Source organism: Strigops habroptila, chromosome 12 (genome assembly GCF_004027225.2).
Source record: "Strigops habroptila isolate Jane chromosome 12, bStrHab1.2.pri, whole genome shotgun sequence".
NCBI classification, from domain to species: domain Eukaryota; kingdom Metazoa; phylum Chordata; class Aves; order Psittaciformes; family Psittacidae; genus Strigops; species Strigops habroptila.
The window spans coordinates 5,139,422-5,166,375 of record NC_044288.2 but is presented as its reverse complement, the minus strand read 5'-3'; the positions used below and the strand labels follow the sequence as shown (position 1 = coordinate 5,166,375).

At 46.9% G+C, this 26,954-nt stretch overlaps 2 protein-coding genes and 1 long non-coding RNA gene across 4 annotated transcripts; 1 reads left to right on the top strand and 2 right to left on the bottom strand.

Annotated features, from left to right (window-relative positions):
• Nucleotides 1–4,175: 4,175 nt before the first annotated feature.
• On the bottom strand, nucleotides 4,176–7,303 carry YRDC (yrdC N6-threonylcarbamoyltransferase domain containing). 2 transcript variants are annotated; one of them, XM_030505073.1, is made up of 7 exons: nucleotides 7,139–7,303; nucleotides 6,862–7,057; nucleotides 6,630–6,744; nucleotides 6,178–6,297; nucleotides 5,614–5,756; nucleotides 5,180–5,265; nucleotides 4,176–4,721 (listed from the first exon to the last, which is right to left on the bottom strand). In XM_030505073.1, the coding sequence occupies exons 1-6, from the start codon at nucleotides 7,269–7,271 to the stop codon at nucleotides 5,202–5,204; spliced, it is 771 nt and encodes a 256-aa protein (XP_030360933.1). In that variant the 5' UTR covers nucleotides 7,272–7,303; the 3' UTR covers nucleotides 4,176–4,721; nucleotides 5,180–5,201. The 2 variants fall into 2 exon arrangements, with proteins under 2 accessions (XP_030360933.1, XP_030360932.1); XM_030505072.1 differs by having other exon boundaries at nucleotides 4,176–5,265; nucleotides 7,139–7,287.
• A 61-nt stretch (nucleotides 7,304–7,364) lies between these two features.
• On the top strand, nucleotides 7,365–8,908 carry LOC116915281. Its single transcript, XR_004389991.1, has 2 exons — nucleotides 7,365–7,403; nucleotides 7,480–8,908. It is a non-coding gene; the product is annotated as an uncharacterized LOC116915281 (long non-coding RNA).
• Nucleotides 8,909–11,677: 2,769 nt separating this feature from the next.
• Nucleotides 11,678–26,680, bottom strand: MTF1 (metal regulatory transcription factor 1). The gene is made up of 11 exons (XM_030505071.2): nucleotides 26,594–26,680; nucleotides 25,793–26,257; nucleotides 21,485–21,723; nucleotides 20,973–21,104; nucleotides 20,367–20,440; nucleotides 19,690–19,823; nucleotides 18,844–18,921; nucleotides 17,719–17,821; nucleotides 16,604–17,160; nucleotides 15,664–15,730; nucleotides 11,678–14,699 (listed from the first exon to the last, which is right to left on the bottom strand). Exons 2-11 carry the CDS (start codon nucleotides 26,204–26,206, stop codon nucleotides 14,311–14,313), a joined length of 2,187 nt encoding a protein of 728 aa, XP_030360931.1. The 5' UTR covers nucleotides 26,207–26,257; nucleotides 26,594–26,680; the 3' UTR covers nucleotides 11,678–14,310.
• Between the last annotated feature and the right edge of the window lie 274 nt (nucleotides 26,681–26,954).

The following is a 26,954-nucleotide window of genomic DNA, read 5'->3' as shown; positions in this document are numbered from 1 at the left end:
TTCCTCCATGTCCTGTCACTACAAACCCCATGAAAAAGCCTGTCCCCATTTTTCTTATAAGCCCCCTTTAAGTGTTGAAAAGCTGCAGTGAGGTCTCCCTGGAGCCTTCTCCAGGCTGAACATGAACATGGCTTGAAGCACATCTGCACCATGCCTGAACTGTGGCTCTGTGAAGCCATACGTGTTCACCCAGACCTGCAAGCTCCAGGAAGGACAAGGAATAAATCTAGTGCCAATCATCATTAGATAGCAAAAAAAGTGTAAAAACCATTATATACATTCTCTGCGGTACCCTCGTGTAACAGGACCTCTTCCTGGGCTGCTCTAATGTGTGTCCCGCTTCCAAACAAGAGCAAAAGTCTCCAATAAAGAGTTCTCCAACTATCCCAGATATGAAATGTTGTCAGCACAACCACCTCTGCCACAGAACAGCTGCACAAACTACACATGGGTATGGAAAGCCACAAGCTTTTAGCCACCAGCTGCAGCAGGAATGATGACACAGGGAATGATGACACAGGAATGATGACACAGGGAAGCACTCAGGAGACATTCATCAGTAAGATCACAGTGAGAAGCAAGAGTTATCCACCAACTGCCCAGCATGAGGCAGACCTGATCACCCGGCCAAGGCTCCCCAAATCAACCCACTGACAGCACTTTACCCCCATGGCTTCCACAGGGATGGAAAGGGTCGGACACTCAGCACCCTCACCTCTGATACCCACACAGACTAAGCCTGCCTGGTCTGTTGCTGCTTGTTGGAATCATCTCAGTCAGTTTGAACTGGCTCTGCTAATGAGGTTCTAAAGATGCATTTTTATGTGGAGGGCAAGCACTAATTAGAATGCAAGCCATGTATTTCCTGCTTGGAGTGCTCGTGCCAATGTGATTTCAACACGGGTTGCAAACACAGGAGTCACCCTCATCTGTGAATTGGCTTATGAAAGTGTTTCTAGTTCCACCACCTAGGCAGCTCTCCACTCCAGCAGAAACTGTTTGTCTCTCCAGCATGTCCAGGGGTGTATTTTCACATCACATCTCAGCAATCACAGCCTGCAGTGTCTCAGGCACTCACCATTGCTGCTGCTCCTGATGCTGCATCCCCTCGGATGCTGCACACACAGCTCCTGGCATGGAGTCTCTGCACAAAGTCACTCAGGATAGCAGCAGGTCCCAGCTTTGGAAAGCACCAAGAACCTGATTAAGCAACAAAGCCTGGGTTTGCTCCATGCTGGTGTGTTCCAGAGGTGCTGACAGTGCCCAAATGCTGATGCAAAGGCTGGTCATTTTGGCTGGTGCTGAGTACATCACATTGACAGCTACAGTGACCTGCAGCCGCCCAGAAGCCAGAGTAAAAAAGGGATTTATAGTGCCTGCATTTCCTGCAAGAGAACAAGGCCAGCAGCCGTTTCACCCGCTCCTGAGTGTGGCTCATCCTCTTGATGCTGGTGGTACAAATAAAGCTGTCACTTGCAGGAACACTGAGCACCAGCAGCACGGAATGAGCCAGAAGCAGAGACACCAGTTGAGATGCTGGGATGTTTCCCCAGTTTTCTGCCCACTGAGGCTGCTTGCAAAGGCTACACCAAGTTGTGGCAGAGAGACAAAGCTTCAGGCACCCCAGAGCAGACCACAAAGCCAGCCCCTATCCACAAGGCTGTTCTGCCTTAGGGCTTTGCCTCACCTTGAAGACCATCACCTTCCACCCAGCTATGTGAGGCTGTGAGGGCATCACCTTCATCTTCCAATATATCCAAGGGGAAGGATGAGCTGCTGCACCAGAGCCCCAGCAGCCGGGGCAGCAGCTCCTGGGAGGGCCCTCACCCGGTGTCCCTGTGCCGTGGCTGTGGCAGCACAGAGGTCAGGAGCGAGCTGCACCCTCGTTATTGATGGTGCAAGATTAGCTTGTCTGAACAGGGAAATACATCACCGGAAAAATAGGAAACATTTGGAAAGTGGATGGCGGGCATGAGAGTGATGAATGAGTGCTGGAGGAGCCTGGTGAAGATCAATGAATAGCTGATGAGCTGAGGAACAAGACGGAGGGAAGCTTCACCATGCAAATACAGGGAGGGAGCAGAATCAGCAGGGAAATTGCTCACTATGATGAGATGTTACTGTGAGTCCCCAAACAGCCTTTACATCTGTGCCACAGATGCAGGGGAAGCCAGGCATTGGGGCAGCTGGCTCTGGCTCTGCTCAGCATCGGGTTGTGGAAAGCAGAGCACCCAGTCTGCCTGCCGGGGCTCCAGGATGGACCCCCTGTCCCCATCAAGTCACGCCTCTATCTATCCTGCAGGATACCTGGTTTGGAGAGCTGAAGCAAGAGCAAGGGCTCAGAGAAGGGAAAGCACCCAGAGACCCCTCACGCACACGCTTTGCAGATGACAGTAACTCGCCCAGCCTGGTGCTTCTGGGCTTTTACAGCAGAAGCTCCACACACAGGCAATTTCTGTGAAGACATCATTTTGGGGGTCAGCTCTGCGTGCATTACAGTCCATTAGCAGCGACTGAGACAGCTGCTCACGAGCAATAAAGATACATAACCACTGCGTGGCACTGGGAAAAATCATCCCGGCGTGGGCTTTGCCAGGACCAGGCACAGGCGGGAGAGTGGCACCACGTCCTGTTCCCCTGCCTGCAGCAGGCAGCTCATCACACAAACCTCCATCTGCACCACAGCAACACCATGTCAGCACAGCCCCAGCCCTGCACTCGTTTATTAATGCTTTCAAGGAGCCGTAGAGCCAGTGCAGCGCTGGCTCCAAGGCTTCCTGCAGTGGCCGGAGCTCTATCTAGTGGTGGGAGACAAGGTTCCGGTGGCTAGGCCACCCTGGAAGCAAAAGGCTGGGTCCTGCTCAGCTCCCAGAACAAACCTGTATGGATGGAGGCATCAGGGAAGCCAGTGGGAGTCATTCAGGATGAGCATCGTCTCCAGCTATGCAGTAGTGAGAAGGGTCCTGGTGTAGTGGTTTTTGGGAACTCCTGGTCCTGGACCTTCTGCACGACAGGGCAGTTGAGTCGGGTGGGCTCAGGGATGGGACTCCAGTAAATACTGATCCTTGCCATACTGCTGGAGGACGTAACACGCCGGGAACAGGGAGACCCAGCTGAGCCACGTAACCAGTTCACCCGGTTAGACGTGGCTGCTAGACCTGAAGAGCCTGACTCGCTCAAGTTGCGCTCACGACTTCCAAATCATTGTTGTTTGGATGGTTCTGCCCTGCCTTCAAGCCCCTTCATCTGCCAGCTCATAAATACTCACAGACAGCTTCTAGAGGCCCTGAACTCACAATATAGTGACAGCAAATTCACTGGGCTTTGGATTTCTGTGCAGTGTCCTTGTCCTTGACACTAGATATGGAAAGCGAAAGCTATTCCCACCTCCCTGGAGCACCCACCCTCAGCAGCCTGACCTCTGCAAGCAGCTCAAAAGGAAGCTGCTTGAAAAGAAAATGACAGCAGCTACTTGTGGGATGATGGGCTGAATACAGCCATTTAAAACTGTCCCACCACCTCCTTCCCTGCCGCTGGTTCTTGGAGACACCACCTGAATCCTGGGCCAACCTTCTCACGCCACCAAGGCTCCCACTCTCCCTGCAACATCGCTTACGATGCTGTATTCATAGCGCTGCTGGTGGTGGAGGGACACAAGCATGATGTCCTCTCCATGGAATACAACGGTGTGTACATGTACTTTGCATCCAGTGGTTTCTCTTTTGGCTCATCCCACCAGAACTGGAAAGCAATCAAGACTTTCTGTGACTCCAACGTGATGTTCATCCCCAGCATCAGCCTGGCCTACGTCGACACCAGCATTTGCCCCTGGAACAGCCACAACGCTCAGAACAGTGGGAAGTACTATGAAAGCTCTGCAGGCTGCTCTCATGGTCAGGCCATCTCCATCACCAAACAGAGCTACTGTTCTCACTAAGCACCTAAAAGTGATGGACAACAATGTCTAAAAGTAAGCATTTATAAAAAATCATTCAAATTGCTCACCAGTTTTTAAATTAACAATAGCTCCGTAAACTTTACTTTTCAATGAAGGATAAATACCAGCAGACACTTTCATCCATTCCCTGTTTACTCCCCAGCTTAGCACTGTTTCCAGAACAAAACCAAAAGAGAGAAGTCCACATCTAAAAAATGAAGATCAGCAAACCAAGAGCTTGTTTCATTCTTTGTATTAGGAGGAAGCCAGGTCCTTCTGAGCTCTTGTCTAGACAGGGACCATTGGAATACCGTTAGTTTTCAAAAAGATTTACAGCTTCACCTCAGTAGCAGGTTTTCATTACATTTAGAACAGAGAAAAACAGCCAGGGGACACCAGGGCTATAACATGGTGAAAGCTCAAAAACTTCTCTATCCTTGCTTTTCTTTCAGTGCAGATACAATAAACAAAGACATGGAATAAGTGGTTAAGGAGAGGGTGGGTGACATACACCCCCCATCCTGAGAACAGTCTAATGTGCAAATAGTTGTATTTCAAAGGTCTAACCATGTTAACAAAACAGACGGGTATTTGGGAATGATACAGCAGCACAAGGTCAGCACATATTTGAGTTGGTTTCTCAGACTACAGCAGATGTATAAAGATGATCCAAGGGCTGGAGCACCTCTGCTATGGAGACAGGCTGAGGGCTGGGCTTGTTCAGCCTGGAGAAGAGAAGGCTCCAGGGAGACCTTGTAACAGTCTTCCAGTATCTAACGGGGGCCTACAAGACATATAAGAGAGGGACTTTTGACAATGGCCTGTAGGGACAGGCCAAGGGGAATGGCTTTAACCTGCCAGAAGGGAGATTGAGATGAGCTCTTAGGCAGAAGCTCTTCCCTGTGAGGGTGCTGAGGCGCTGGCACAGGGTGCCCAGAGAAGCTGTGGCTGCCCCATCCCTGGCAGTGTTCAAGGCCAGGTTGGACACACGGGCTTGGAGCAACCTGCTCTAGTGGAAGGTGTCCCTGCCCGGGGCAGGGGGTTGGGACTGGATGAGCTTTAAGATCCCTTCCAACCCAAACCACTCGGGGATTCTACGATACTAATCAACACATACCCACCAACTACTGCTCCGTTTTTCTATCTTTAGTTTATTAACCCTGACAGAACCCATCGACCTTATTAAACAAGGCCATGAATGCCCATTTCCTGAATGCACAGGCACACAGTGCCCAGCCTCACCAGCTCCTCAGAGTCTGAAGTCTTAAGATGATTCTGGTATCAAGCCGTACTTCTGCGTCAGGATTTCAACTGTAGATGTGAGAGCACTGTGGGGTGAAAGAGAACCATCAGGAAAAAGGGTTTTTAACAGTTAAACTGCATTTTGGGGGGAAAAAGCAATCAGCCAGATGCAGTACTGCATTTTGAATCAAGGGGAACATGAACTCCAGAAATTAGTGTTTCACTAGAAGCTGCTAGAAAGGGGTGTCCTGCACTGGGAATTTGGAGCGCTCTTTTAGGATTGCTGAGTGGGCTGGTAATTAACCTAAACAGTGTTAATGTGACGGTTCATCTGCTATGGGAAAAGAAGCAAACCAGGACCCACTTGAACTCGAAAGCTTCGTTTCGTTTCAAGCGAAGCAGCAGCTCAGATACATGCAGCACAGCGAGCTCACCAGCCAGGCCGAATGATAGTGAACTTCCCCGACACAGATAAATCAACCACAGTTGACCCCAAGCGACACTCCGGGCTCTGAATGTCCCCAATTGGGCCTCCATCGATGATTAAGGACAACTGAGGCCACAGGTCTTGGAACTCCTAGAAAAAAGATAAAAGAGATGTGGCAAACAGTCCTGAAGATGGTTTGTGATAGTGTTTTCACTGCTGGACGTTCTGGTGTTGAGGGAGATGGTCTCTTCCCTTGCTCTGTCTGGTCAGCTCACTTTTTTCTGTCATGAGCACATCCCACTTTGATTTTTGAGCACAGATTTATCTCAGAGGTGTAGGAAAGCCACAAGGATTCTCTGGTTGATGCCTTCTTAACTGCACCACCATTTAAGAGTGCACAGTGGAAGCCAGAAGACTATCAGGACACTGGGGGGCAAGGACAGGGCATCTGTGTGGTGCTGTACCATCACCAGGGTCACAAGCTTCACACAAGCTGGTTTCCAACTGCAGGAGTCCGGAGCTCTGACAAACTACCACAAAAACATCCCTTAAGTGGCAAACTCAGCCTTACCGAAACCGTCAGCGTGCTGGCCTGAGAGCTGATGTTAGCACTTGTTAAAGCCAGTGGTCCAGAGCAAGCTCGTGCCAACTCCCTGATGAAAGGGTGGTTTGGAATACGAACGCCAACCAGCTACAAGGAAGAAGAGAACATGGTTTTACACGCAGGAACTGTTTTAATCTTGTGCTGCCTATCGCCCTCTTGACTTAAAGCTGATGCTTTAGAGAATGATACATCAACAAGCACTGAACCAGCAATAATACAAGATGCAAATCAGCCCCTAATGCTGTGTTACACCACGTTCAGTAAGTCACAGGGGGTACAACAGCACAGGGACCAGCTTTGGGAAAACACCCATCGCTGCTAAGCACGGTAAACACACACATAAGAGTAAAAACTACTGCAGCAGAAGCACAAAACACCCCCCCTTGAAACCAGATCCACCTCCTGTAGCAAAGACCTACCGATGTGAAAGGATTCAAGTCTTTATTTAGCTCTTCCGAACGCTGTAAGACCAGGGTCACAGGTCCAGGAAGCAGGTCCCGCAGCAGCTCATCCGGCACATTGACATGGCAGTACCTGCACAGTGGGAGGATGCAGCTTCACCCCGGTGCGGAGCAGCCCTTCCCCGTGGCCTCGGGCTCTCACGACTGCACCGTGCAAGGGCAGTGGATCCGAGCGGAGGTCCTCACCCACCTGTAGAGGCGCTCCACGTCCCCGAGGCAGATGGCCAGCGGCTTCCTCCCGTTCCGCCCCTTCAGGCTGTAGATGCTCCGCACGGCGCCGGAGTCCTGGGCCAGGCACGCCACGCCGTACACCGTGTCCGTCGGCACCGCCACCAGCCCGCCCGCCCGCAGCGCACCGACGGCGGCCGTCACCGCCTCCCTCCAGCCTGCGCGACACCGGGGCGGGTCAGCGATCCCCGGCCCACCCCGCACCCCCGCCGCGCCACCGCCTCCCCCCCGGCCCGTACCTTGCGGGTCGGGCTGTGCCGCGCCGCCGGGCGGCAGGAGCAGCCGAGCGCTGCGGCCGCAGCCCAGGCCCAGGCCCGGCCGCGCCGCTCCGTCCCCGGCCAGCGCCAGCGCTGCCCGCGCCGCCCGCCGCATGCACGGCCCTCTTCCGGCTCGCAGCGGGCGGTGCGGTGATGCACCTCCGGGGACGTACCGGGGCGGGCCGTTCCTATGGCGACGCGGGACGGACGGACGGAGGCGGCCGGGGAGCGCGGCGGGCGGCCCGCGGTGGGTACCGGGTGCGGGACGGGACGGGGAGGCGGGCGGCCCGCGGCCCCGCCGCTGAGCGCTGTGTCTGCCGCAGGTGGAGGAGCAGCTGCGGAGCCTGCTGGAGGCCCGGCAGCGGCGGCTGCGAGCCCGGATCGCCGCCTGCGAGAAGCTCACGGCGGAGATGGGAGCGCTCCTGGACGCGCTCCGGGCTCCCCCTGCCCTGCTCCCACCGCCGCCTCGCCCGGCGCCCGGCCCGGCTGGAGGAGCCCGCCCGCCTTCCCCTTCCCTGGTACCGGGAGAGCCGGAGCGATAGCAGGCGCTTCCCACAGCTGTGGCCTTGGAGCTCGCGTTGTCCTGCGGCACCGATACCTTATCTCACCCAGCTTACCCTTCAAAGCAAAGCGGGATGGGCTCTGTCTGTACCTCGTGCGTGTGCCCGGGTCTGCTGCTTACAGGAGGAGGTGCGGCCTTGAACAGATCCCACCGGTTTGTCCAAGCATGGACTCTTCCCTTGGCTGTTCACAGGATCAGGGTTTGGGAATGATCCGCTACACCGTGGGGAGGCTGGAGAGGAACAAACGCTCTGTGCTGTGGGCAGCGACTCGGTCCTGACTATCCCTACAGTCCCAAAGTCAGAGATGCATCATCCAAGACATGCACAAGCTACAGAGGGCCCAACTCAGAGGTTTGGGGTGGGATGGGCTTTTTTTGCCACATGGAAATATTTTGCCACGCTGAAAGCTTGATTTACTCAGATTGAGGGAAGATTAGGAGATTCAGTCTGTTTTCCTTATCGACACTATCTTTCTGCAAAGCTCCTCTTCTTACCAAGGACCACTTAGTACCTAAAACTTTCAGAGCTGCAATGCTGAAGCTCTCATGTTAACCAAAGGAAGAGTTGCCTTTCTCCCTGCCCCTGCAGCATCAGCTGGCTCCTGCCACCTTATGGCACCTAGACGGGTGTTTGCGTGAAGGGGACCAGGCAAGCCTCTCCCCTCTACAGAAATTAAGAACTTTAACATTAACAACTTCTGCTCCAACTCCTGAGGATATGGAGTTCATGAAGGGCAGTGCAGGTGGGGAGGGAGGATTTGGAAATACCTTCACATCCTGATCAGTTCCTAAGGGGGCAGGGGAAGGATCCTCACACATCTCCCCCAAGAACTCATAAATACTGTTAGGAAAGACTATTATAACACAATGTTTAAATAAGCATTTAATTAGGATTCCATTAGTATTAATATTGCTTTCAATTCCAAAAAAGTTAATTTCCACTTCTTTGCAGATATTTCAAAGTACAATATTAACTTCATACAAAATGAGCAATTAAGCAAACACCATTATTTCACATTTTACATTCTTCAAAAAATACAAATTCATATTTACTCTTTGTTTGGGGGTTTTGGAGATGCTCTTCCTTTGGAAGTACTGTACCTGTAACTAACATCTTCACATTGCTCAATGTAAGCACATTTTTTTTTTTTTCCCATGTTTCATAGTTAAATAAATTCCTTTAATACCCATACACGCACTCTTGAAAAACTGGGGTTCTTTTATTTTGCCATCTCTAAGCCCACTGCCCAGCTCCCCACGCGTGTCAAACCAGAAGCAGTCAGGAGACAACCTGTGGTTCTCCTACAATTCCTTGGCTTCCCAATTATGCCATCGCTGACTAGGACTTGGGTAAGGAACCAGGCTCGAGGTTTGCTCATCCCTTCCCAGCACACTGACACTGCTCTGTGTGAAACCCAACTGCAACCACAACTCTCTCCAAAACAAGGGCCAGACCGATCGCTCCGGTTCAGTAAGCAAGTGGAAGGACACAAAGCTACACAGCAAGAAATACCAGCTACTGTAACTACGGTACTGCAAAAACATACCTTTGATTTTGCTGAAAAAAGATCATATGAAAAAAATCTCTTGTTTTTAAGAAAAAAGTAGAAACTGCATTTAGTTTGAGAAAGTGTACACTGCATAATGAACCAAATTTTGGCCAGCTTGCACACCACCAAAAGCATGGTGTGGGATTTTTAAACTAGTTCCAAGAACACACACACTTCGACTATGTACACGACTACATAAATATCCAGTTTCATTTGCATTTCTCAGTGCAGACACAGAACCCAACGTCTAGAACAGAGGAAATACACCAAGACGAGACGCAAAAAAGTTAAAAGTTCAGCCCTGTCCATGAGTATCAACTCCAGGTAACATTTATAAAAACCATATTTTGTTGTTTCCAAAATATGTTACGGCAAAAAATAGTGTACAATTAAAAACTATGCAATCAGAAACCTGTAGGGTTTATTAAAGACATGCTTTGCTTCTCGTTTTTTGCCTTACAATCCAGATGGACTCTACCAGTTCTGCCCAGCTAGCTCAGGTCACTAATGCCAAGGACTCTGCACTCAAAGCATTTCAGAGAGACAAGTGTCACTGTCCTCGCTGCACAAGGAAGAAGCTGAGGCACGGGGCAGTTACGTGACTTGCCCGAGGGCTTGCAGCCAGCCAGTGGTGACACCACGACCCTGTCTGCTCAACATCACAGGCCCGGCTGCCTCTTTCTTCAGTTGCCAGCGGTGCTCCCCCCCAAACCAGGAACAGCTTTGCAGCACCGATCAATTCCAAGGTCAGCGACACCTTAACTCATCTCCCCCAGCAGTTCCACAACCAACAGGCCAGTCTTAGTTCCTTCTCCAAGCCTTATTCCTAATCGGTGCAGGAAGAGCACTGTAAACAGTTTAACAACATTGCTGCAGTTGCAAAAACAATACCTTGGACGGCTGCAGAAGCACCATCCTCCGTGAAGTAAGGCAGATAACATGACATCAAAACGATCCCGAAGACTTTAAAGGTGCAACATGCCCATTTCAGAACAGCTTGTCACTTCTGCTCACCCTCACATGGCAGAACAGAGGACGAGGGAGGAAGGGTGCACACCAAGGAGCTCGGCTGTGTCCAACAGAAGTGACAAGGAGCCCACCAGAAAGCATGAGAGAAAAGGCCTGCTAAAGCACAGTGCTCTCAGTGGAGTATTTGCATAGATTGGACGTTTGCTAATGATGCATAATTTAGTTTGGGTACAGACAGGGAAGGGCAAGTACGTCACCGAGCTCATTACTACAAAGATTCAGTTAGACAGACACAGACAGACCTACCACATGGGACAATGATCTTTAGCTACAAGTATTGCACCAAGTTAAGTGCTCTTCTTTGCACACCCCTGTTAACTTTTACTCAGAGCAAAAATAAACTTTGTGAAAGTATATATACAAAAGAAATTGCAGCAATTGGGTTAAAGATAAAATAACCTAAAGTGCATTTTAGATACCAGTATGAGGTTCTGTGAGCTAGTCTTTCTGGACACAGCATTATACAAGTGCCCAAGTCGTACTTGTTCTATATAATTCAGTACCAGCATTTAAGCAGTGCTGATTTTCCATCCCTCTAGCATCTACAAGCATGAAAAGCAACTTCTACAGCCTTCAACTGTATGCCAAGTCTGCTTCCCTGGGTCACTGCTTGGTGACTAGAGTGGCCAATGTTGGCAATTCGACCCATTCTATATGTTTAAGCTTCTGCACCCATCCAGAAACTGTACAGAACCAAGAAAATCCCCAAAAGCCACAAAACAGCCAAACCTTTAACACAGAAGGACCCCAAGCAGTGCAGCTTTGCTCTCTGACTGATAATTGCAGGGGGTTGTGAAATGTGGGTTTTGCAGAGGGAGGACACGCTGTTCTCAGAGGCTCCAGCGTATGAACAGAACATGCCCCATCCTGGGAACCCAGTGTCTTACCAGATCTACAGCAGTAGAAACTCTCCCCCTTTCTTTAACAATATTGTTGTGAACACTCTAAATGCTGGGGCAACAAGAGGAGGACAGAGAATTCTCTGGCACTGAGGAGTCTCAGGGCTTTGCTGTGGCTGCCCTCCCTTGCCAGCTACTCACAGTCTCCTCCCTTTGAAGCGCATTAACCACCACCCCAGCAGTACAACGCCTGAGGATGCAAATGTCCACTGTGAAACACATCAGATACGTGCAGATGGGACACTCTGGAAAGCAGACCAACAATGAAGCAACAAAAGCACACATCTGTACAACACAATCAGGTGGGATGCACAGACCGTGGCGCAGCGGCCTGAGCATTCAACAGAATCACCACACTGCTCTCGCTTCGTTACAAGCTCTAATCAGTTTCACCTAAATTGCAGCCTGTCTGATGCCTGTACAAGAGGGTAATGGCAAAACCAGCGCACCTAAAAGTCAGCATGAACTTGGAACACTTTGCTTTTCCTAGAACACATCAAGAGAAAACAGTAGGTGTGAAAACAGCAGAGAGGTTTAACTGCTGACACCCACTCGGAGAGGATGGCAGCAGTGAGGTGCTGCACGCAATCACGCTTCCAAATTAGCTTCTGATTTCAAAGCCTTTGGTAGATTCTTCTACTCACTTCTGTCACAAAGCAGTTTCTGAAGATGCTATCGGGCCCAATGGAAGGGTGGTTGAGGTGAACTAAGTCACGAGCAGCAAAAGTAGCACAGAAAAACACCTCCCTGAAGGACAGAAAGGCTCAGAAGATGCTAAATCCAGGCCACATCTGGTACCCTTGTACCCATCACCCCACAACTCCAGGGGAATCTGCATGCTCCTGCATTAGTAGAATCTCTCACACACACATGCATCCACTCTCCCTCAAACACAAAAGGCCCCCTGCAGTGGCCTGTGCCCCACAGGACACCTCACACAGCTCCAGGCACCACTCACACTCCTCCAAAGTGGAGCTCTACACTGGTGGAGATTATCTCTGCGAGGACAGTCCAGCCACACAGGCTTGAGACTATTTATTTTGTGTTCTAAACAGTTCTTGCTGCCATGCAACCATACTGCATCACGAAACTAAGATGTAGGAGGAAAAAAAAACCACGGGACCACCATCTCGCTACCCTCTAGGGATTACCATTACAAGAACCAAACCTAGAACACTCTTTATCCGCGTTTCATGGATGCAAACCTTATTGCTGCAGAGCCCACATCCCCACTGTCACACACACCAACACAAAGGGAACTATCAGCGTGCTTCCAGTTCCGCTGGTGCCCCCAAGCTCATCACTGCAGTTACCAAAAGGGAGCACCCTGCCCTAGCAGAGTAAGATGACACTTCCCAGGCACAAAGCACTCTTTGCACAGCCTTTCCTCCCTCATGTTCACCCTAACGGGATGGAGTTTCACCCTTCTGCATGTCACAACTGGAAGGGAGTTGTCAGAGAGGTGAAAAGCCAATTCCATCCGTGCTGTGGCAGCGCGTTCACTAAGGCTACACAGAGCACATCACCAGAGGGTTTAAAAAACCTGCTCATCATCCCACATCCTGGGGAGGTCTGGCTGCAAGCAGAGGGTTCTCCCCCCAGGAGGTACAGAGAGCAGCTTTGATCAAGTACAAAGGGTGAGAGACCTCTATCCACTGGGATTTCGCATTCCTAAATTTAGTGCGCAGAGACACTCCGCGTTAAGTGGCTTACAGTCATTATCTTTGTATCTCACTAATGACAACACTGTAAACTGAATAAAGACTATTTAATATTCTTTCCTTTAACACAAAAGGACTGACAGCCAAAGCCAGAAAGATGGAAAAAACACTATAAAATTACATCTTTTAAAATAATGCAGCATAAATAAACCATTTAGAATGAGACTGCATTTATTGCAACATTACAGGCTTTTTGGTGGAAGGGGGGGTTTGTGGTTTATTTACCCTGAGTAGGTTAGAATATAGACTTTCAGTTTGATATGAAAAACTACTATGTTGTGTAACTTCTTTTAGTCAAGAAATAGCCCCGTGCACAAAAAGCTGGCATTGCAGTAGGCTGGAGGCAGATTCAGGCAGAAATCATATAGCTTAACAGAAAACAAGGGAAGCTTGTGGACAGCTGAAGGATAGACTCACTGAATTCAAACTGAGTTTCGGTTGAATCATTCTGAAGAGTTGTTCTTGACAAAAGATGAGAGTAACCAGCAAAGGCACCATGCTCCTGATTAAACAGTCACGGGGATTAAGAGGATGACTTGGTTCTGAGCCAAATAAATCAAAAGAGCAGCAGGCACCAACCTGACTACACCTGGGACTCACTGCATCCTTCAAAGAGAGGCAAAGAAAACAGACTCTTGAGCCTGAGGAAGCAGGGGCTTCGATTGTGTTTCCACCTTGTGAAACAGTGTCTGCCACCACCCTTTGAAGTCCTAATGAAATTAAATGAACAGACCCATCAGGAGCACAAGGTACTTGTGCTCCTCTGAAATAAAACTCCCCAAAAGTTTCTGTAGGCTTTAGTAACAGCGTTAGTACAAAGCTCCCAACTCAGTGGTGTGACAATCACATTCCAGTAAGATTGCAGATAAATCATCTTCTACAATAATGCCATTTTCTGCTACAGCAAATTCCTTTCCTGGGCTCCCCTTATAGTGCATGGTTAGTATCAGACAAAAGAGACAGAAGAAAATTATAGACCCAAGGAGTTGTAACAAAGACCCACTTGCTGCCAGTACCTTAATCCCAAACATAAGCGATGTGCAACTGGAGACAAACTAAACCCCCCCTTTTCTTTTTAGAATCTTTTTGCACACGAGTAACCTTAACTTCTGTGTTCACATATGACAAGCAAAAGTGACAGACAGTGCAGCCAAAACAGTTCATATATAACTTAGCATTTTCTTTTTTTTTTTTCTTTTTTTTTTTACCTTTTTTTTTTTTTAGATAGATTCTCAGAGATGGATGTACCTGGGACGTGACTAAGATGACATCTGTGAAGCAGAAATAAGCCACAAAACTTCCAAAGAGGAAGGAAAAAGAATCGATCCTTCAGTTTCTGCTTCTAAAGGAGAGGGTTTTACCCTCCAGGTGCAAAGGAAAATCTGGAACATCTTCACTTAGAGAAGCTGTTATTCAAACCCATTTCTTCCTCACCCTGCAGTAGTGCTTCGATTGGAATTATATTAGATGGGGTTTCAGGGCTTTGGAGGGACAGGAAGTCCGATACATCCATGGCACTTAATGTTTCAGTCTGTGAGTCTGGAGGGTTAACTATCTGACTGCTCTGCCCACATGAAGGAGAAGGGGAAGAGGAAGGAAAGGTCTGAGGCTGCAGCTGGGGAGCTGGCTGCTCCAAAGCTTTTGAATCAGATGAGGAACATTCCTTCTTAACAGTGGCTTTGTCCTTGGCAGAGTCTCGGCAGGCACACTGACACTGGCAGGCCTCCTCCTGCTTTATAATAATGACAGGAACACTGAGACCAATCTGCTGAACAGGGTTTCCTGAAGGTGAAACAGAAACAAAACACAATGGAACTACATCATTTCACAGCAGGGAGAGACAAACCCTCTTTGTTAAATTAGACTGTATGCACCTTGCAGCAGAGATCACATCTCGCTTTCTTCAAGCACAAGGAATAACTCTAGCAGATGGTAAGTAAGAAAAATGTGGCAAGAACTCTCTGTTGATGAGCAACCTGTTCAGGTTGAACCCAGGCTCAGCACAGTACGCCTCTTCTCTGACAACCATTAGAACTTTCACAGCATCAAATCTAACACAGAGTGGCATTCAGATACCCCAGTCCCTACGTACCAATCTGTGAAGATGATGATACAACATTACACCAGCGATTCTACTCCTTGACACCAACACAGGTATTTTCCTGTTCATTTTCTCTAGTCTGCTTTTCTCTCCCATCTTGTTTCTCATGCTTCCTCCTCACTCTTCCTATGCTGCTCTACCTGCCTGGCTTCCTTTCTTTAAGATTTACAGTTTAAACTTACCTGATCAATCTTGACTCTGACTGATTCATCTTTGCAGTATACCAACACATAGGAACAGAACTTCTACAGTTGTTTCATTTTGATGAATCTCATGGATAGTGCTTATCAAAATTGCTGAAGAACTGATTAAGTTTACTAGTTCACTACCTGTTCCATGTCTTCATTTCAAAAAACAAAAAGACAAATTATGTCCTTGCATTTCTCTCTTTTCCTCTATACAAGTTCCATTAAAATACTATTTTTATGAACACTGGATCTAATTTACAAGTTGTCACAGAAACTACTATGGGACAGATCTCAGCACAAGCCTCTGAGGGCAAGGAAAACCTCAGGAAGGTAAAAATATGAAAGGATTTTCTTCAGCGTTTCTAGAAGCAATAAATTCACCACAAATGCTGGTCAAGCCAACAGTACCACAAAGAAACAGAGAGAGAAAGAAAAGCAAGTTCAGTGTCCAGCTTACCTGTATTGCCAGCTACTGGTAACGCGGTGGTAAAAAAAACCTTTTCTACTACTTTTGGAACTTGTGGCTTTAAAGGGAAGGGGAAAAAAAAAAGAGAAAAAGTGTGAGTTGATTCCAATACCATTTCTGTTGTTCAAATTCTAAGCAGCTTCAAGCAAGAGAAACAGCTATAAACATATTCCAAAGAGAACACAGAGGAAACTAATAATGAGTGATAACATTTAGCTTGGTTCTGGGCTATGTTCTGGCTATCCCAAAACTCAGAGAGTATTATTTCAGAGGTCCTAAAGATGGGAAGCAATGACCCTCCACACCACATGCTTGTTAACACAGCTTGTGGGTTCTGACAGCTGAATGACTGAATTCTTCAACAGCTACTGTGCTTGCTCGTCCTGCTTGTACCCACAGCCATTCACTCTTGAACATTTGCAGCTAAGAAAGCCCACAGACAGCAACAGTATTCTGAAAGATAAAACCCTTGAAGTCTCAGCTACCCAGGTTTACTGGAGAACTAGAAACATTCTGCTTTCCCAGAAAACTTCAGTATCTTTATCAGGCTACATCAGGAAGAGACAGATCACAAAATGCCTAGACACAAACTTCAGAGTCTTTTGTGCTTCTACTTGTCAAAAGTAGATGATATACATTCTCGGGCCATGTGGCACTCTGTCTGACACCTAACTGATTACTGCTGTGTCAAGTCTGTCACTGGGGAAGAGATTAAAGATCTCAATCTATGTTCTGTTTATTTCCTTATCTCTTTTAGGGGGCTGCACTGGTAGCACGTTTATATATATTAACATGATAAGCATTATACAACACTACATCCTGGTTTCTTACAGTTATCTTACAGTTACAGGTTTGATCCTCTTCCTTTTCAAAAGCAAGGACTCTAGGAGGCAAAGAGACGGTTCCAACTACACATAGTGGACATACTAACCATTTGTTCTTGGCTTTGCGGAGAACCAGTGGCACCATTTAAGATCCATTGTAAGTTTTGCTCTCCCATGACAATGCTGGACTGCAGAATAGCAGTGCTCTGAGAAGGAGTAATGGTTATAGTTGGATTACTGGTCAGAACAGAGTTCGCACCAACAGGCACAGTCTGAACGACAGCTGGCAGGGGCTCAGTGGCACTTGATGGTGTTGGGGCAGATGCCCCAGCAACCACTGAAAGTCCTTGCACGAGGGGCTGTGGTGGGGTCTGAGTATGCTGCAGGAAGTCTTGGTGACTGGCTGCAAACTGTGTGCTGTGAGGAACAGGCACTTCTGGGGATTGTAAAACAGTTGCAGGATTTCCAAATGCAGCTTGCTGTGAGCTGGTTCCTATGGAAGAGGGAGCAGCAGGGGCTGCTGAGGCTTGTAGTGCTGAATGTGAAGGCTCAGAGATGCCAAGCTGCAGTACAAGTGGAAGAGACAATGACGCCGAGTCTCCTGCAGAAGGCGGAACAGCAGTGACCGAGTCTGTATCACCGTTAAAACCATCGATCAAGGCAGCTGCCAAAAGAAACATGGAAAAATGGAAACACATCACTTCTCATAAGATCTGAATAAACTATTTTTTCCAATGAACTTAGCAGAAATCCCTCAGCTAGTTGCTCAGTCAGGTATTACCACTTCCACATCTTCAGACAAGTGCTCAAAACCATGTAACACCAGACAGTGAAACCTAAAAGTAGGTCCAAATTTAGGAAGCCAGTAACACTCAATACTACACACAAGCTCATCAGCCTCATTAGCTCCAAGAAACCTTTTTATGAGCCAGTTTGTGCAGCTACCTCAAGAGAGGAAGCTTGAAAAAGCACTTATGTGGAAAGCCCAACAGCATCAGTGTCAGCATTTGTACAACAGCACACTGTAAATGCTCTGTCAGTTCCTCCATCACCATCCGAGCATTACACCCTCTCTGAATACATTTCAAAACTGAAGTTAAAGTTCTGTTTGCTACTTAAGAGTTATGTGGGGCAGCAATCTGCAGCCTGAAATGCTGAATTAAGTACAGAGGAGGAGAACTGTTAAAAAGCTCTCTCAAAATAGAGCAGATACAATCTGTACCTGTCTGCTGAGAGTCATCCTGATTTGCAGTGTGATCTGGGCTCTGAAACATCGACTCAAAGATGCTTGCTGGTGAGATTGTGCTAAGGTCTTGTCCATGTGTCTGGCAAATAGAAAATACAGAGGAAGACATCAAATAACGTTCTATGTCAGGTCTCCATAAACTATGCACAGTCAAGTAGTGTATGAATGTCAGAAATACCTCTCCAAATAATCAGCCACCTTCAGGAAAGGCAACATATTTCACTTACCTAGTGTAAAACAACATTGAGCTTTTACTACCTACAATCAAATTTACCAACCTAATGAGCAAATCCTTACAAAAATAAGTCATTCAAAAGGAAAATATATTCTTCTGCATCCACACTTTGTTTAACCCTTATTTCTGCCAGAAACAGAAACAGACATTGATTTGTTCTTGGCTGTTTGTGAAACCATTTCTGGAGCAGCAACAAAATGGCTCTGCTTAGATTAGATCCTGGACTATGCACTGCTTGTCACCCACACTGCTGTAAGATATATCAAAGTGCTGCATGCTGCTTCCACATCGAAACACAACAGAATGACCCTGTCTCATCAGTATTTAATTTCACTATATGTAACATTTAAGCTCAGTCAACAGCTATCATAAAGCAAGAACATTGTTATGGTAAAATCAGATGCAGAACCTTTAAAAACCTGCTTGAATTAAGCACTGCAATATTCGGAGGAAAATCTCTCTCTTTCACTCAACTATGCTGAAATATTGGAGGTTTTGTTCCAACATTCCAAAAGAACAGCAGTAATATGAGTCAATTTACAGGCTCAATAGGGTGTGTAAGAAATACATTTTTGTCAAGATTGAGCCTCCTGCAAATTGCCATGAGACAGAAAATAAGGCAGCATTCAGTACATCTAAACCAATCCTATCCAAAGTCACTTATTCTGTGGAAGAGCTCATCTCCTCCATGTACAGTCGCGAAATGAAAGCCTGAAGCAGAGCCTGCTGGAGGCCCAAACAAGTGAAATAGAATCCACCAGCCACACGTATCTACTCTGCTGAGTTCTAGTTGAGAGGACAAGCACGTTGCCAGAGAAAAGCAAAACTCAAATGACGGGTGAGGCAATTCCAGGGCAGTAACTCACTGGATTGGAGTTCTCCCGCAATTCTGAATCTGTTGATATGAGGCTTAAGTCACTCAGACAAAGCGAGTGGCTTGTATCCTGTAAAGAAGAAAAAGAAATGAAGTTATGTATTTAAAAAGTAGCATCAGCAATGTTTTTCATTACTTTCTGGAGTCCATACAATTCTGCTTAGGCAGATTTTTTACCTATATGTGATCCAAGTCTCAGTTCTAAACTCAAAGGAGCAATATTACTAAGCAAAGGAGATTCAGTAGCTACCAAGGATACTCAACATCTTTTTCACATTGCTTCCAAAAATTTAAATAACAAATCAGCCTATAGAAAATACAAAGTTTAACCCTTAACAGTTAGTATTTATTTTACTTCACACACTTATTACGTAGCTTTGATCAAAACATAAGAACCTACAAGGAAAGCATGATAATACATCTAACTGTCTAAAAACTTGTGTCAGTATTTGACATACTCAAAGCAGCAGTAGCCCAAGCATTAATTTTAACGTGATTCAAATGAACAGACAAATTTAAATGAGCTCTTCTAAATAAAACCTGCTCACCAAATACCATGCTAGAAGCTTGGGGAATACTGATCCCTCTGTTTATTACCAACACGCTGTCAACACGGCATATGAGAACAAACCCTACACTGCCATCCTGAATGCCAGCAACTGCAGGACTTAACCTGAGTTCTCAGTTCAAAACAGAGGCACCCATGGGAGACCAAGTACTTAGAATTCTCTTTGTAAATCCCAGTCTTAAACATTATACCTTTAGACCAAAGAATTTCTTCCCCACAGTTTTTATCTCCACCTAACACAGAAGCATTAGGAAGAAAAATGCTACTAACCTCAGATACGTTGTTATTGGGAAGTGCATTATAGGAATGTCCTTTCTCATGACCTTTCATGTGACTCTTGAGGCTATACTGTGTACTAAAAGTCTTCTCACAGCCATTACTGGGACAGAAGAAGGGTTTCTCCCCTGTAGGCAGGGCAAAACACATGTAACAGACTTACAAATGTTATATCAGACACATACTGTTAAAGCACCTAGGAGAGGAATAATATTTCATACAAACAAGATTATTTAATGCCACATCATGCATTCAGCATTCTTTGGAGTCTTGCAGATATAAGCTTCCATTTTACCATGTGAATTGACACAGGAACGTGACATCTCATTTTGATGCATCGTTACTGATATATTTGTGAAACACATTCATGAAATTCAAGACCTCTCAAGCATAAACAGAAGTGCATAAATGGAATACTGGGAAGTGCCCTGCCCTGGGTATAGGAGTTTGCACTTGGCCTTGTTAAACTTCCATTAGGTTCACATGGGTGCTCTCCTCCAGCCTGCAAAGGTCCCTCCAGATGGCAGCCCTTCCCTCAAGCATATCAACTGCACCACTCAGTTTGGTGTCACCCACATATTATACGTAAGTATAAACACATATCAGGATTCTGAGAGTGCATATAAACTGAATAAGATCAATTCAAGAAAAAACAAACCCTTGGGACTTACCAGTATGTGTCCTAACATGTGTTTTAAGGTGGTGGCTTGCAGCAAAAGCCTTTCCACAGCCGTCATGCTCACACCTGAATGAGGCATCAGAGAAAAGATAGCATCAGGCTTATTTGATGAGTTAGTTACAACCTTTGATCATGCTTTGCAATAGTCCCAAGACTCAGAAAAGCGGGCCTAAGCTCATCTGTTTTAGCAATCAGGCATCTCCCAACAGCTCCTGTGGATACTACACAGACTATAGCAGGCCTTTGAATAGAACTGTAAAATCCAAGCATGAAATCAGCATTTGAAGGGGGCCTCCTTCATGAAATAAACCCTGCATCACAGCAGAGAAGCAGCAATATGTTTTAAGAACATGCTCACTGTGGCACAGATTTAGGTTTAAAAAATAGCTTGACTATTCTTGTCTTTGAAGACAGTCATTTCACCCACTTCTACAGGCAGCTGAGGGAGCTCTAGAACAAACATGCTCAAATGCCAGCCGCCTTCAGTTCTTTTCTCCCAAGAACAGCTTTTCATTCAGGACAGTCAGAGCTGCTTTTTGGCACAGGCAGCCCATTACACAAGTCCCACGGAGGTAAAAATTGCCATCCAGTGACCTACCGAAATGGCTTTTCTCCTGTGTGTGTTCGAATGTGCTTCCTCAGGTCGCTGTGCGTTGTGAAGTATTTACTGCAGCCTTCTGATTCACAGTTAAATGTTTTCCCTGTGTGAAGCCTCTGATGTGCTTTCAACCTAAAAAGGATGTGAAAAAAAAGCCCCTAGATTCTATGATTCAAGACTATTGTAATATAAATAAGCTAAGTATGTCATGATAGGTTCTGTCATCCCCCTCTTGGCATAGCAGTTCCATATTTTGGGAAGGTTTATATTTATATCTGTACCTGGAAGAAGCATAACAATTTCAAGGCCAGGTTGGACGGGGCTTGGAGCAACATGGTCTAGTGTGAGGTGTCCCTGCCCATTGCAGGGGGGTTGGAACTGGACGATCTTAAGGTCCTTTCCAACCCAAACCATTCTATGATTCTACGATCCAGACACAAACAAAAAGCAGATGCAACTTGCAGAACAACAACAGCCACATCTACGAGAGAAAATAAGCAGAGACTTCCTACCTGTACAGTGTATTGAATGCCTTTTCACAGCCCTGCACATCACATTCAAACGGCTTTTCCTTAGTGTGCACTCGAACATGGATTTTGAGGCTGTAGGAGGTAAGAAAGGCCTTGCCACAGCCTTCTTGATTGCAGACAAAAGTGTATTCCCCACGATGTGTCTTTTGGTGAGTGCGCAGGTTTCCGGCAGTGCTGTAGGTGCGCGGACAGCCCTCAAAGGTGCACTGGTACCTCTTCACCTAAGAGACAAAATGCTGCATGCTTAATCATTTTGAAGCATTTCTGGAATCCAGACAGGGTAGATCTGCAGTTAAACATCAAAGACAATGGAAGAGATTTTTACACCAAAGCAAAAAGAACATTTAATGGTCAGATAACTTAGTATTTCTGCTTTACTACGTGAGGAAGGGGTGGCACACATAGGAAGGCTGACCTTATAGAATAATCATCTAATAGAAGAGGTGGGAAAAGGAAAAATGTGATCTGAAATGTTTCTAGCTAAAAATCTGCTAAAACAGTAGGAAAGGATGTTAAGAGTCTATCAAACCTAACCACTATTCCCATATAGTGCCTGCATTTCACCTGAGTGCTTCCAGCAGAGCTACTTACTTGTGGAGGAAGATGACAAGGGAAAATGTACGTTCACAACCTGACTCTCAAAAGCACAGCCCTGTGTGCTGAACTTCCATTAACACCCTGAATGAGAACTACAGTTTTCGCCATCTCCTATGGCCTACCCGTCAGTCCATTTATTACTTCATTTTATCTCAAAAGCAGCCTCCACTGTGCTTTGTTGCTCTCTCCTGTGGTTACTGAAATAGGCAATGCCTGAAGTGCAGTGAATCCAATGGGATTTCTCAGGCAGCTATCTGGATCACCAGGAAGCAATTTTACACTGAACTTGATTTCATAGCCTTCCAGCTTCTGCAAGAGGCAGAGAGACCACGCAGAAGCTTCCAGTGTGCCAGTCCTAGCACTTAATTAAATCTCATTCTCTCTTGTGAAGTAGAAGGAATAAGCCATCCGATATGCTTGAATAAATTTAGCTTGAACATTAATTATCAGCCTTTCATTTGACTGTTACAGTTGAGAAACTTTAACATCTAAAAGTGATTATAAAGCCCAAGAGAGGACTTGGCAAGTCATACTGGGTATAATTTGGGTTCTAGGCAGCTCTCCGCAAGGAAAGAGAAACAAATAGTCTCTCAGTTACTTCCAACCTGTTTCGTAGGGGACAAAATTGCCAGTAGGACCCCTTTAATAATGCTTTATAAAATCTGAGTATATAGGAGTTGAGTAATCTCTGCAATCATCTCTTGTTGGTACCACAACAACAGCACCATGAAAAGCACCATACAGAGAAGGAAATAGCGATTCACTGTAAAGCAACTTACCCTTGATTTATACCTCAAACAAGGTAAAAGTTATCACTAAATACGCCAGTGTTACAATACAGTTACAACATCATGTAGAAGTTCGGTTATGTTGAGTCAGCCAAAACACAAGAGCAGAGACCGATAAGAGACAGACACAAGGTCAGAAAGTACTTTTTATTACAGGAGAAGAGGTACATTATCTTCACCAGCGATCATCCGATCAGTCCAATTCACCTATCAGCGCTGAAGTCAACTTCCCTGTTCCAGTTTTAAGGCAGCTGGAAATTAACACTTTCCATGCTGCACTATGGGACATTCTCCACCGTCCTTCCCGTAACACACAAGGGCTCTGACACAGACATGAACTACCTAAAAAGTCAAGTGAGGAGTCTGTGAAGCTTTCTAGGTGTTTCTATTTAAGTCTAGAAAGTGAAAGAAAAGGAGAGAATTAATTCTAGATGAAGGATTTGGTTCCTAGCTGCCAATGCACGTCTTTAAAGGAAGATGGCAGTACCACTTTCAGTTTTAAGGGCCTGAAGTAGGCCAGAGGCCTCGCAGCCCTTCCCCTCTGCTCAAAGGCCAAATATGTTATTTCCCAAATCATTTCGAGAATGATACTGCCGACAGAAGCAGTGCTACCACCACATTTTAGGCAAAATTAAAGCAGTAAAGCATTTAATTCTCTTTTCCCATTAGGAACATTCGCACATCAGACAGACAAGCACTGATTATACACATAAATTATGCAGCTATTGACCATGAAAGCCCCACAGTTACAGCAGCAAATACTCCAGAGTATCCCTGTACACTTGCAGCAACAAAAAAGGAACACACAGCACAGGAAAAGCCACAGATGGGTATGAAGAGTACAGAAACAAGTTGCTTTGAAGACAAAGGACAGTGTCCTGTCTCTCCCAGGGACATGCACCAGAGGGAAGCCAGGAAAGTTGTGATTAAGCATTAACTTAGAAGAAAGAACTAACTGTCCAGTAATCAGAAGAGTGGCAAAAGCAGAACCTGTCACCCTGTGCCAAAGTCTACTTCGACTGCTCAGTTTGCCCTTAACTCATCCTGAGTTGATGAGATTCCCCTTCGATTGCTCCTCTTTTCTACGGTATCATTGAACAAAATAATGAATTTGAAATACAAAACTCTGCTCACGTTCATTCTCACCGACATAATTATAGTGAGGGAAGTATAATATAACAAGAGGAAGTTAAAGGTAATTAATGAAGTGTAAACCCCTCTTTTGCTTCATAAATGTCTAAGACCGGCCTGAAAATTTAAGACTTTAAAAGAGTTCTCTCAAGTGTTAGAACTGTGATAGATTGGAAGTACCAAGGAATTGGACTTTTAGAGATGAGCCAAACGTTTGGGGGCTTTGGAATGTTTCCTACCCCATCTCCAGGCAATTCACCAAGCATCTGGAACAGCAGGAAGGACCAAAGAGGGTTTTACAAGATGGAGGAGTCTCACCTATGCTTAGAGCTTATTTCCACTGCACTCAAATAACTGCCCCTCCACTCCAGAAAATTAATTCAAGACATGGAAAATAAATTCAGATTAAGCATTTTATTAGGAAATTCCAGGTCTTGCAAGCTCCTTTTTTAAAAGGGGAGGTGAAGGAATAAAATCAGTTTAATTACATGTGCAGCCATCAACGCTTGTTTAGCCAGTACACGCTGTTCTCAGACACTACTGATTACAAGCTTATTATCCTACAAAAAGAAAAGTACTGACGTGACTAACATACACAAATTAAGCATTTCAGCAGCTCAGAACATAGGATACAGCAGCTGCTGATATGAATAACAACCGAGCAGAGTTCCTTACACTGACATGGGCTTATTGGACAAACCTCAGTCCAGAAGTTCCATAATTGCAGAACCAACCTCCTCCAGCCCCATTTCCTCATTGCCAAGCGAGTGATAATGAAGGTTCCCTGCTAATCTGAATTATTCAGTGATCAAACCCAGCTTCCTTTCTCAGCAAGGGCTCATTTCTGCCCTCCTCTCTTACACTCAGTATCAGTTACACGAGCAGTTGATATTACCACCAATGATACCAGCAGAGACACTTGTACAGATCATCCCTTATTTAACTAGAAAGGGCCAAAAAAGGAGCACAAAGTCATCGCTATGTTGATATTTCAGTCGACTTGACATTGCTTTTGCACTTGGAAAGCAAGAACACCAAGTACAGGCCCTCAGCACTTTGCACGCAGGTAGAATTCATTAGGGAAACAGAACTGAAAGTAACTGCCATTTTAAAAATGCAAGCTGACCTAAGAGTTCAAACAAGAGCAGATGCTGGTTTAAAGCTTCCCTGATTTTCCTCTCCCAGTTTCGTTGTGACAATAAAACTACAAATAATTTCAACTTTGGCATCCTGAGTTTCACACTTCAATTACTACCAACAGTCTGGAAGTGCAGCCAAGTTACAAGTCCTCAAGAACGTGGTTAACCAAGGAAAAACAGAGCTTTGGTTATCTGTGAAGCCAGGAAATAATCAGCCAACCAAAAGAAAATTAAACGACCACTAAAGTTACACACATTACTAACACAAACGTGGTTTCAGTACCATGTTCTCCTGCTGTCTATCATGTTACCACACGTCAGACAGTGCTTCCTGACTGCTTCACAAGCAAGCAGCAGGATATTTGAGTGAAAACTGATGACACCCGCAGCTTCTCCTCACTGTGGGAAGCAGCTCTGCCTACCAGCAGAAAGCATTACTATCACTGAGTATACCAGTGGATCTAAGGGAGTGTAATTCATTCCACTCCACAGTAACCTTTAAGAACAAGGGAACCTTCTGACTGCCTCCCAGCAAACAGCTTTAGAAAAACCCCACATTTTCAAAGCACTTAAGGCCACCAGGTGAAAAGCACTCACAATAAGAATCACATTCAGAGTCATATTTAGCTACTTACTTCTTTAAGCTTGGTTTCAGGGCATTCAGACTGCAAAGTGAGCGTTGCTCCTTCGATATTTCTTGGCATAGGAGTTGAACCAGGATTTATTGTCAGATGAATCTGATCTGGAGAAATAATGTGTTGCACATAACCCTGGGACATTCCTTCATGATCTGCTATTAAATGAAATCCTTCTTCATGACCCTCTGGCAAAAAAGGCAAGTGATCAGCACACTGTCCTTCATCCTCATCATCTTCCAGCACGCTGTGGTCCTGCTCTATCAGAACAGTTGTCCTGTCATAGACCGTCCCGGACGATGAAGAAACCAGCCCGTTTTTATCAGCAAACCTCATCATATTGTCATCTTGGGTTAAATCGTCTTCCTCCACTTCGTAGTAGATAACGTTGCCTTCGGGACTGTTCTCCCCCATGGCTCACCGCCTCTCAGTGCGATATCGTGCACTCAGACCGTAGCGACTCATCTGCAACACAAGGACGGGCGAGGGGGGGGAAGGAGTCAGGCGGCTCTGCCCCGGCCGGGCCCCCGCTCCTCTCGCAGGCCCAGCGCCCAGGCAGAGGCCCCGCGGCCCCGGCCGCACGCCCAGCCCCAGGGCGGGCGGTGCGGGACGCGCCGGGCCCTGCGCCACGGCCCCCGCCCGCGGGCCGGGGAAGGTGTCCCCTGCCCGACCGCGGCGCTACCCCCGCCCGGCCCGGGCCCGCGCTATCCCCGCGGAGAGCCACCAGCGGGGCCCGCGGCGCCCCCCTGCCCGGGCGCGGAGCCGCATCCCCCCGGCTGCAGCCGGCCCCGCCGCGCTCACCGGGCTGCGGGCAGCGGCGGCACCTCCTTCCCCGCCCCGGCGGCACCATGATCACCAGCGCACTCCCTTCCGCTTCCGGCCCCGCGCGGACCGACGGGAGCGCCGCGCCCGCCGCGGGGGCTGGCGGGATGGGGCGGGCGGGGACCCGGCGGCGGAGGTGATCACGGCAGCGTTAAACGTGGTCTATAGCACCAGGATACAGTCACCGATAGGGAAAGAGCACAGGGAGAAAGAAGCTACTGGGGAGGGTGCAGTGGAGCCCCCAGGGATGATCCGGAGCATCTCTCATGATGAGGGGTTGTGGGAGCTGAGTGTGTTTGGTCCAGAGAAGAGCAGCCTGAGAGGGGATGTCATCAGTGCA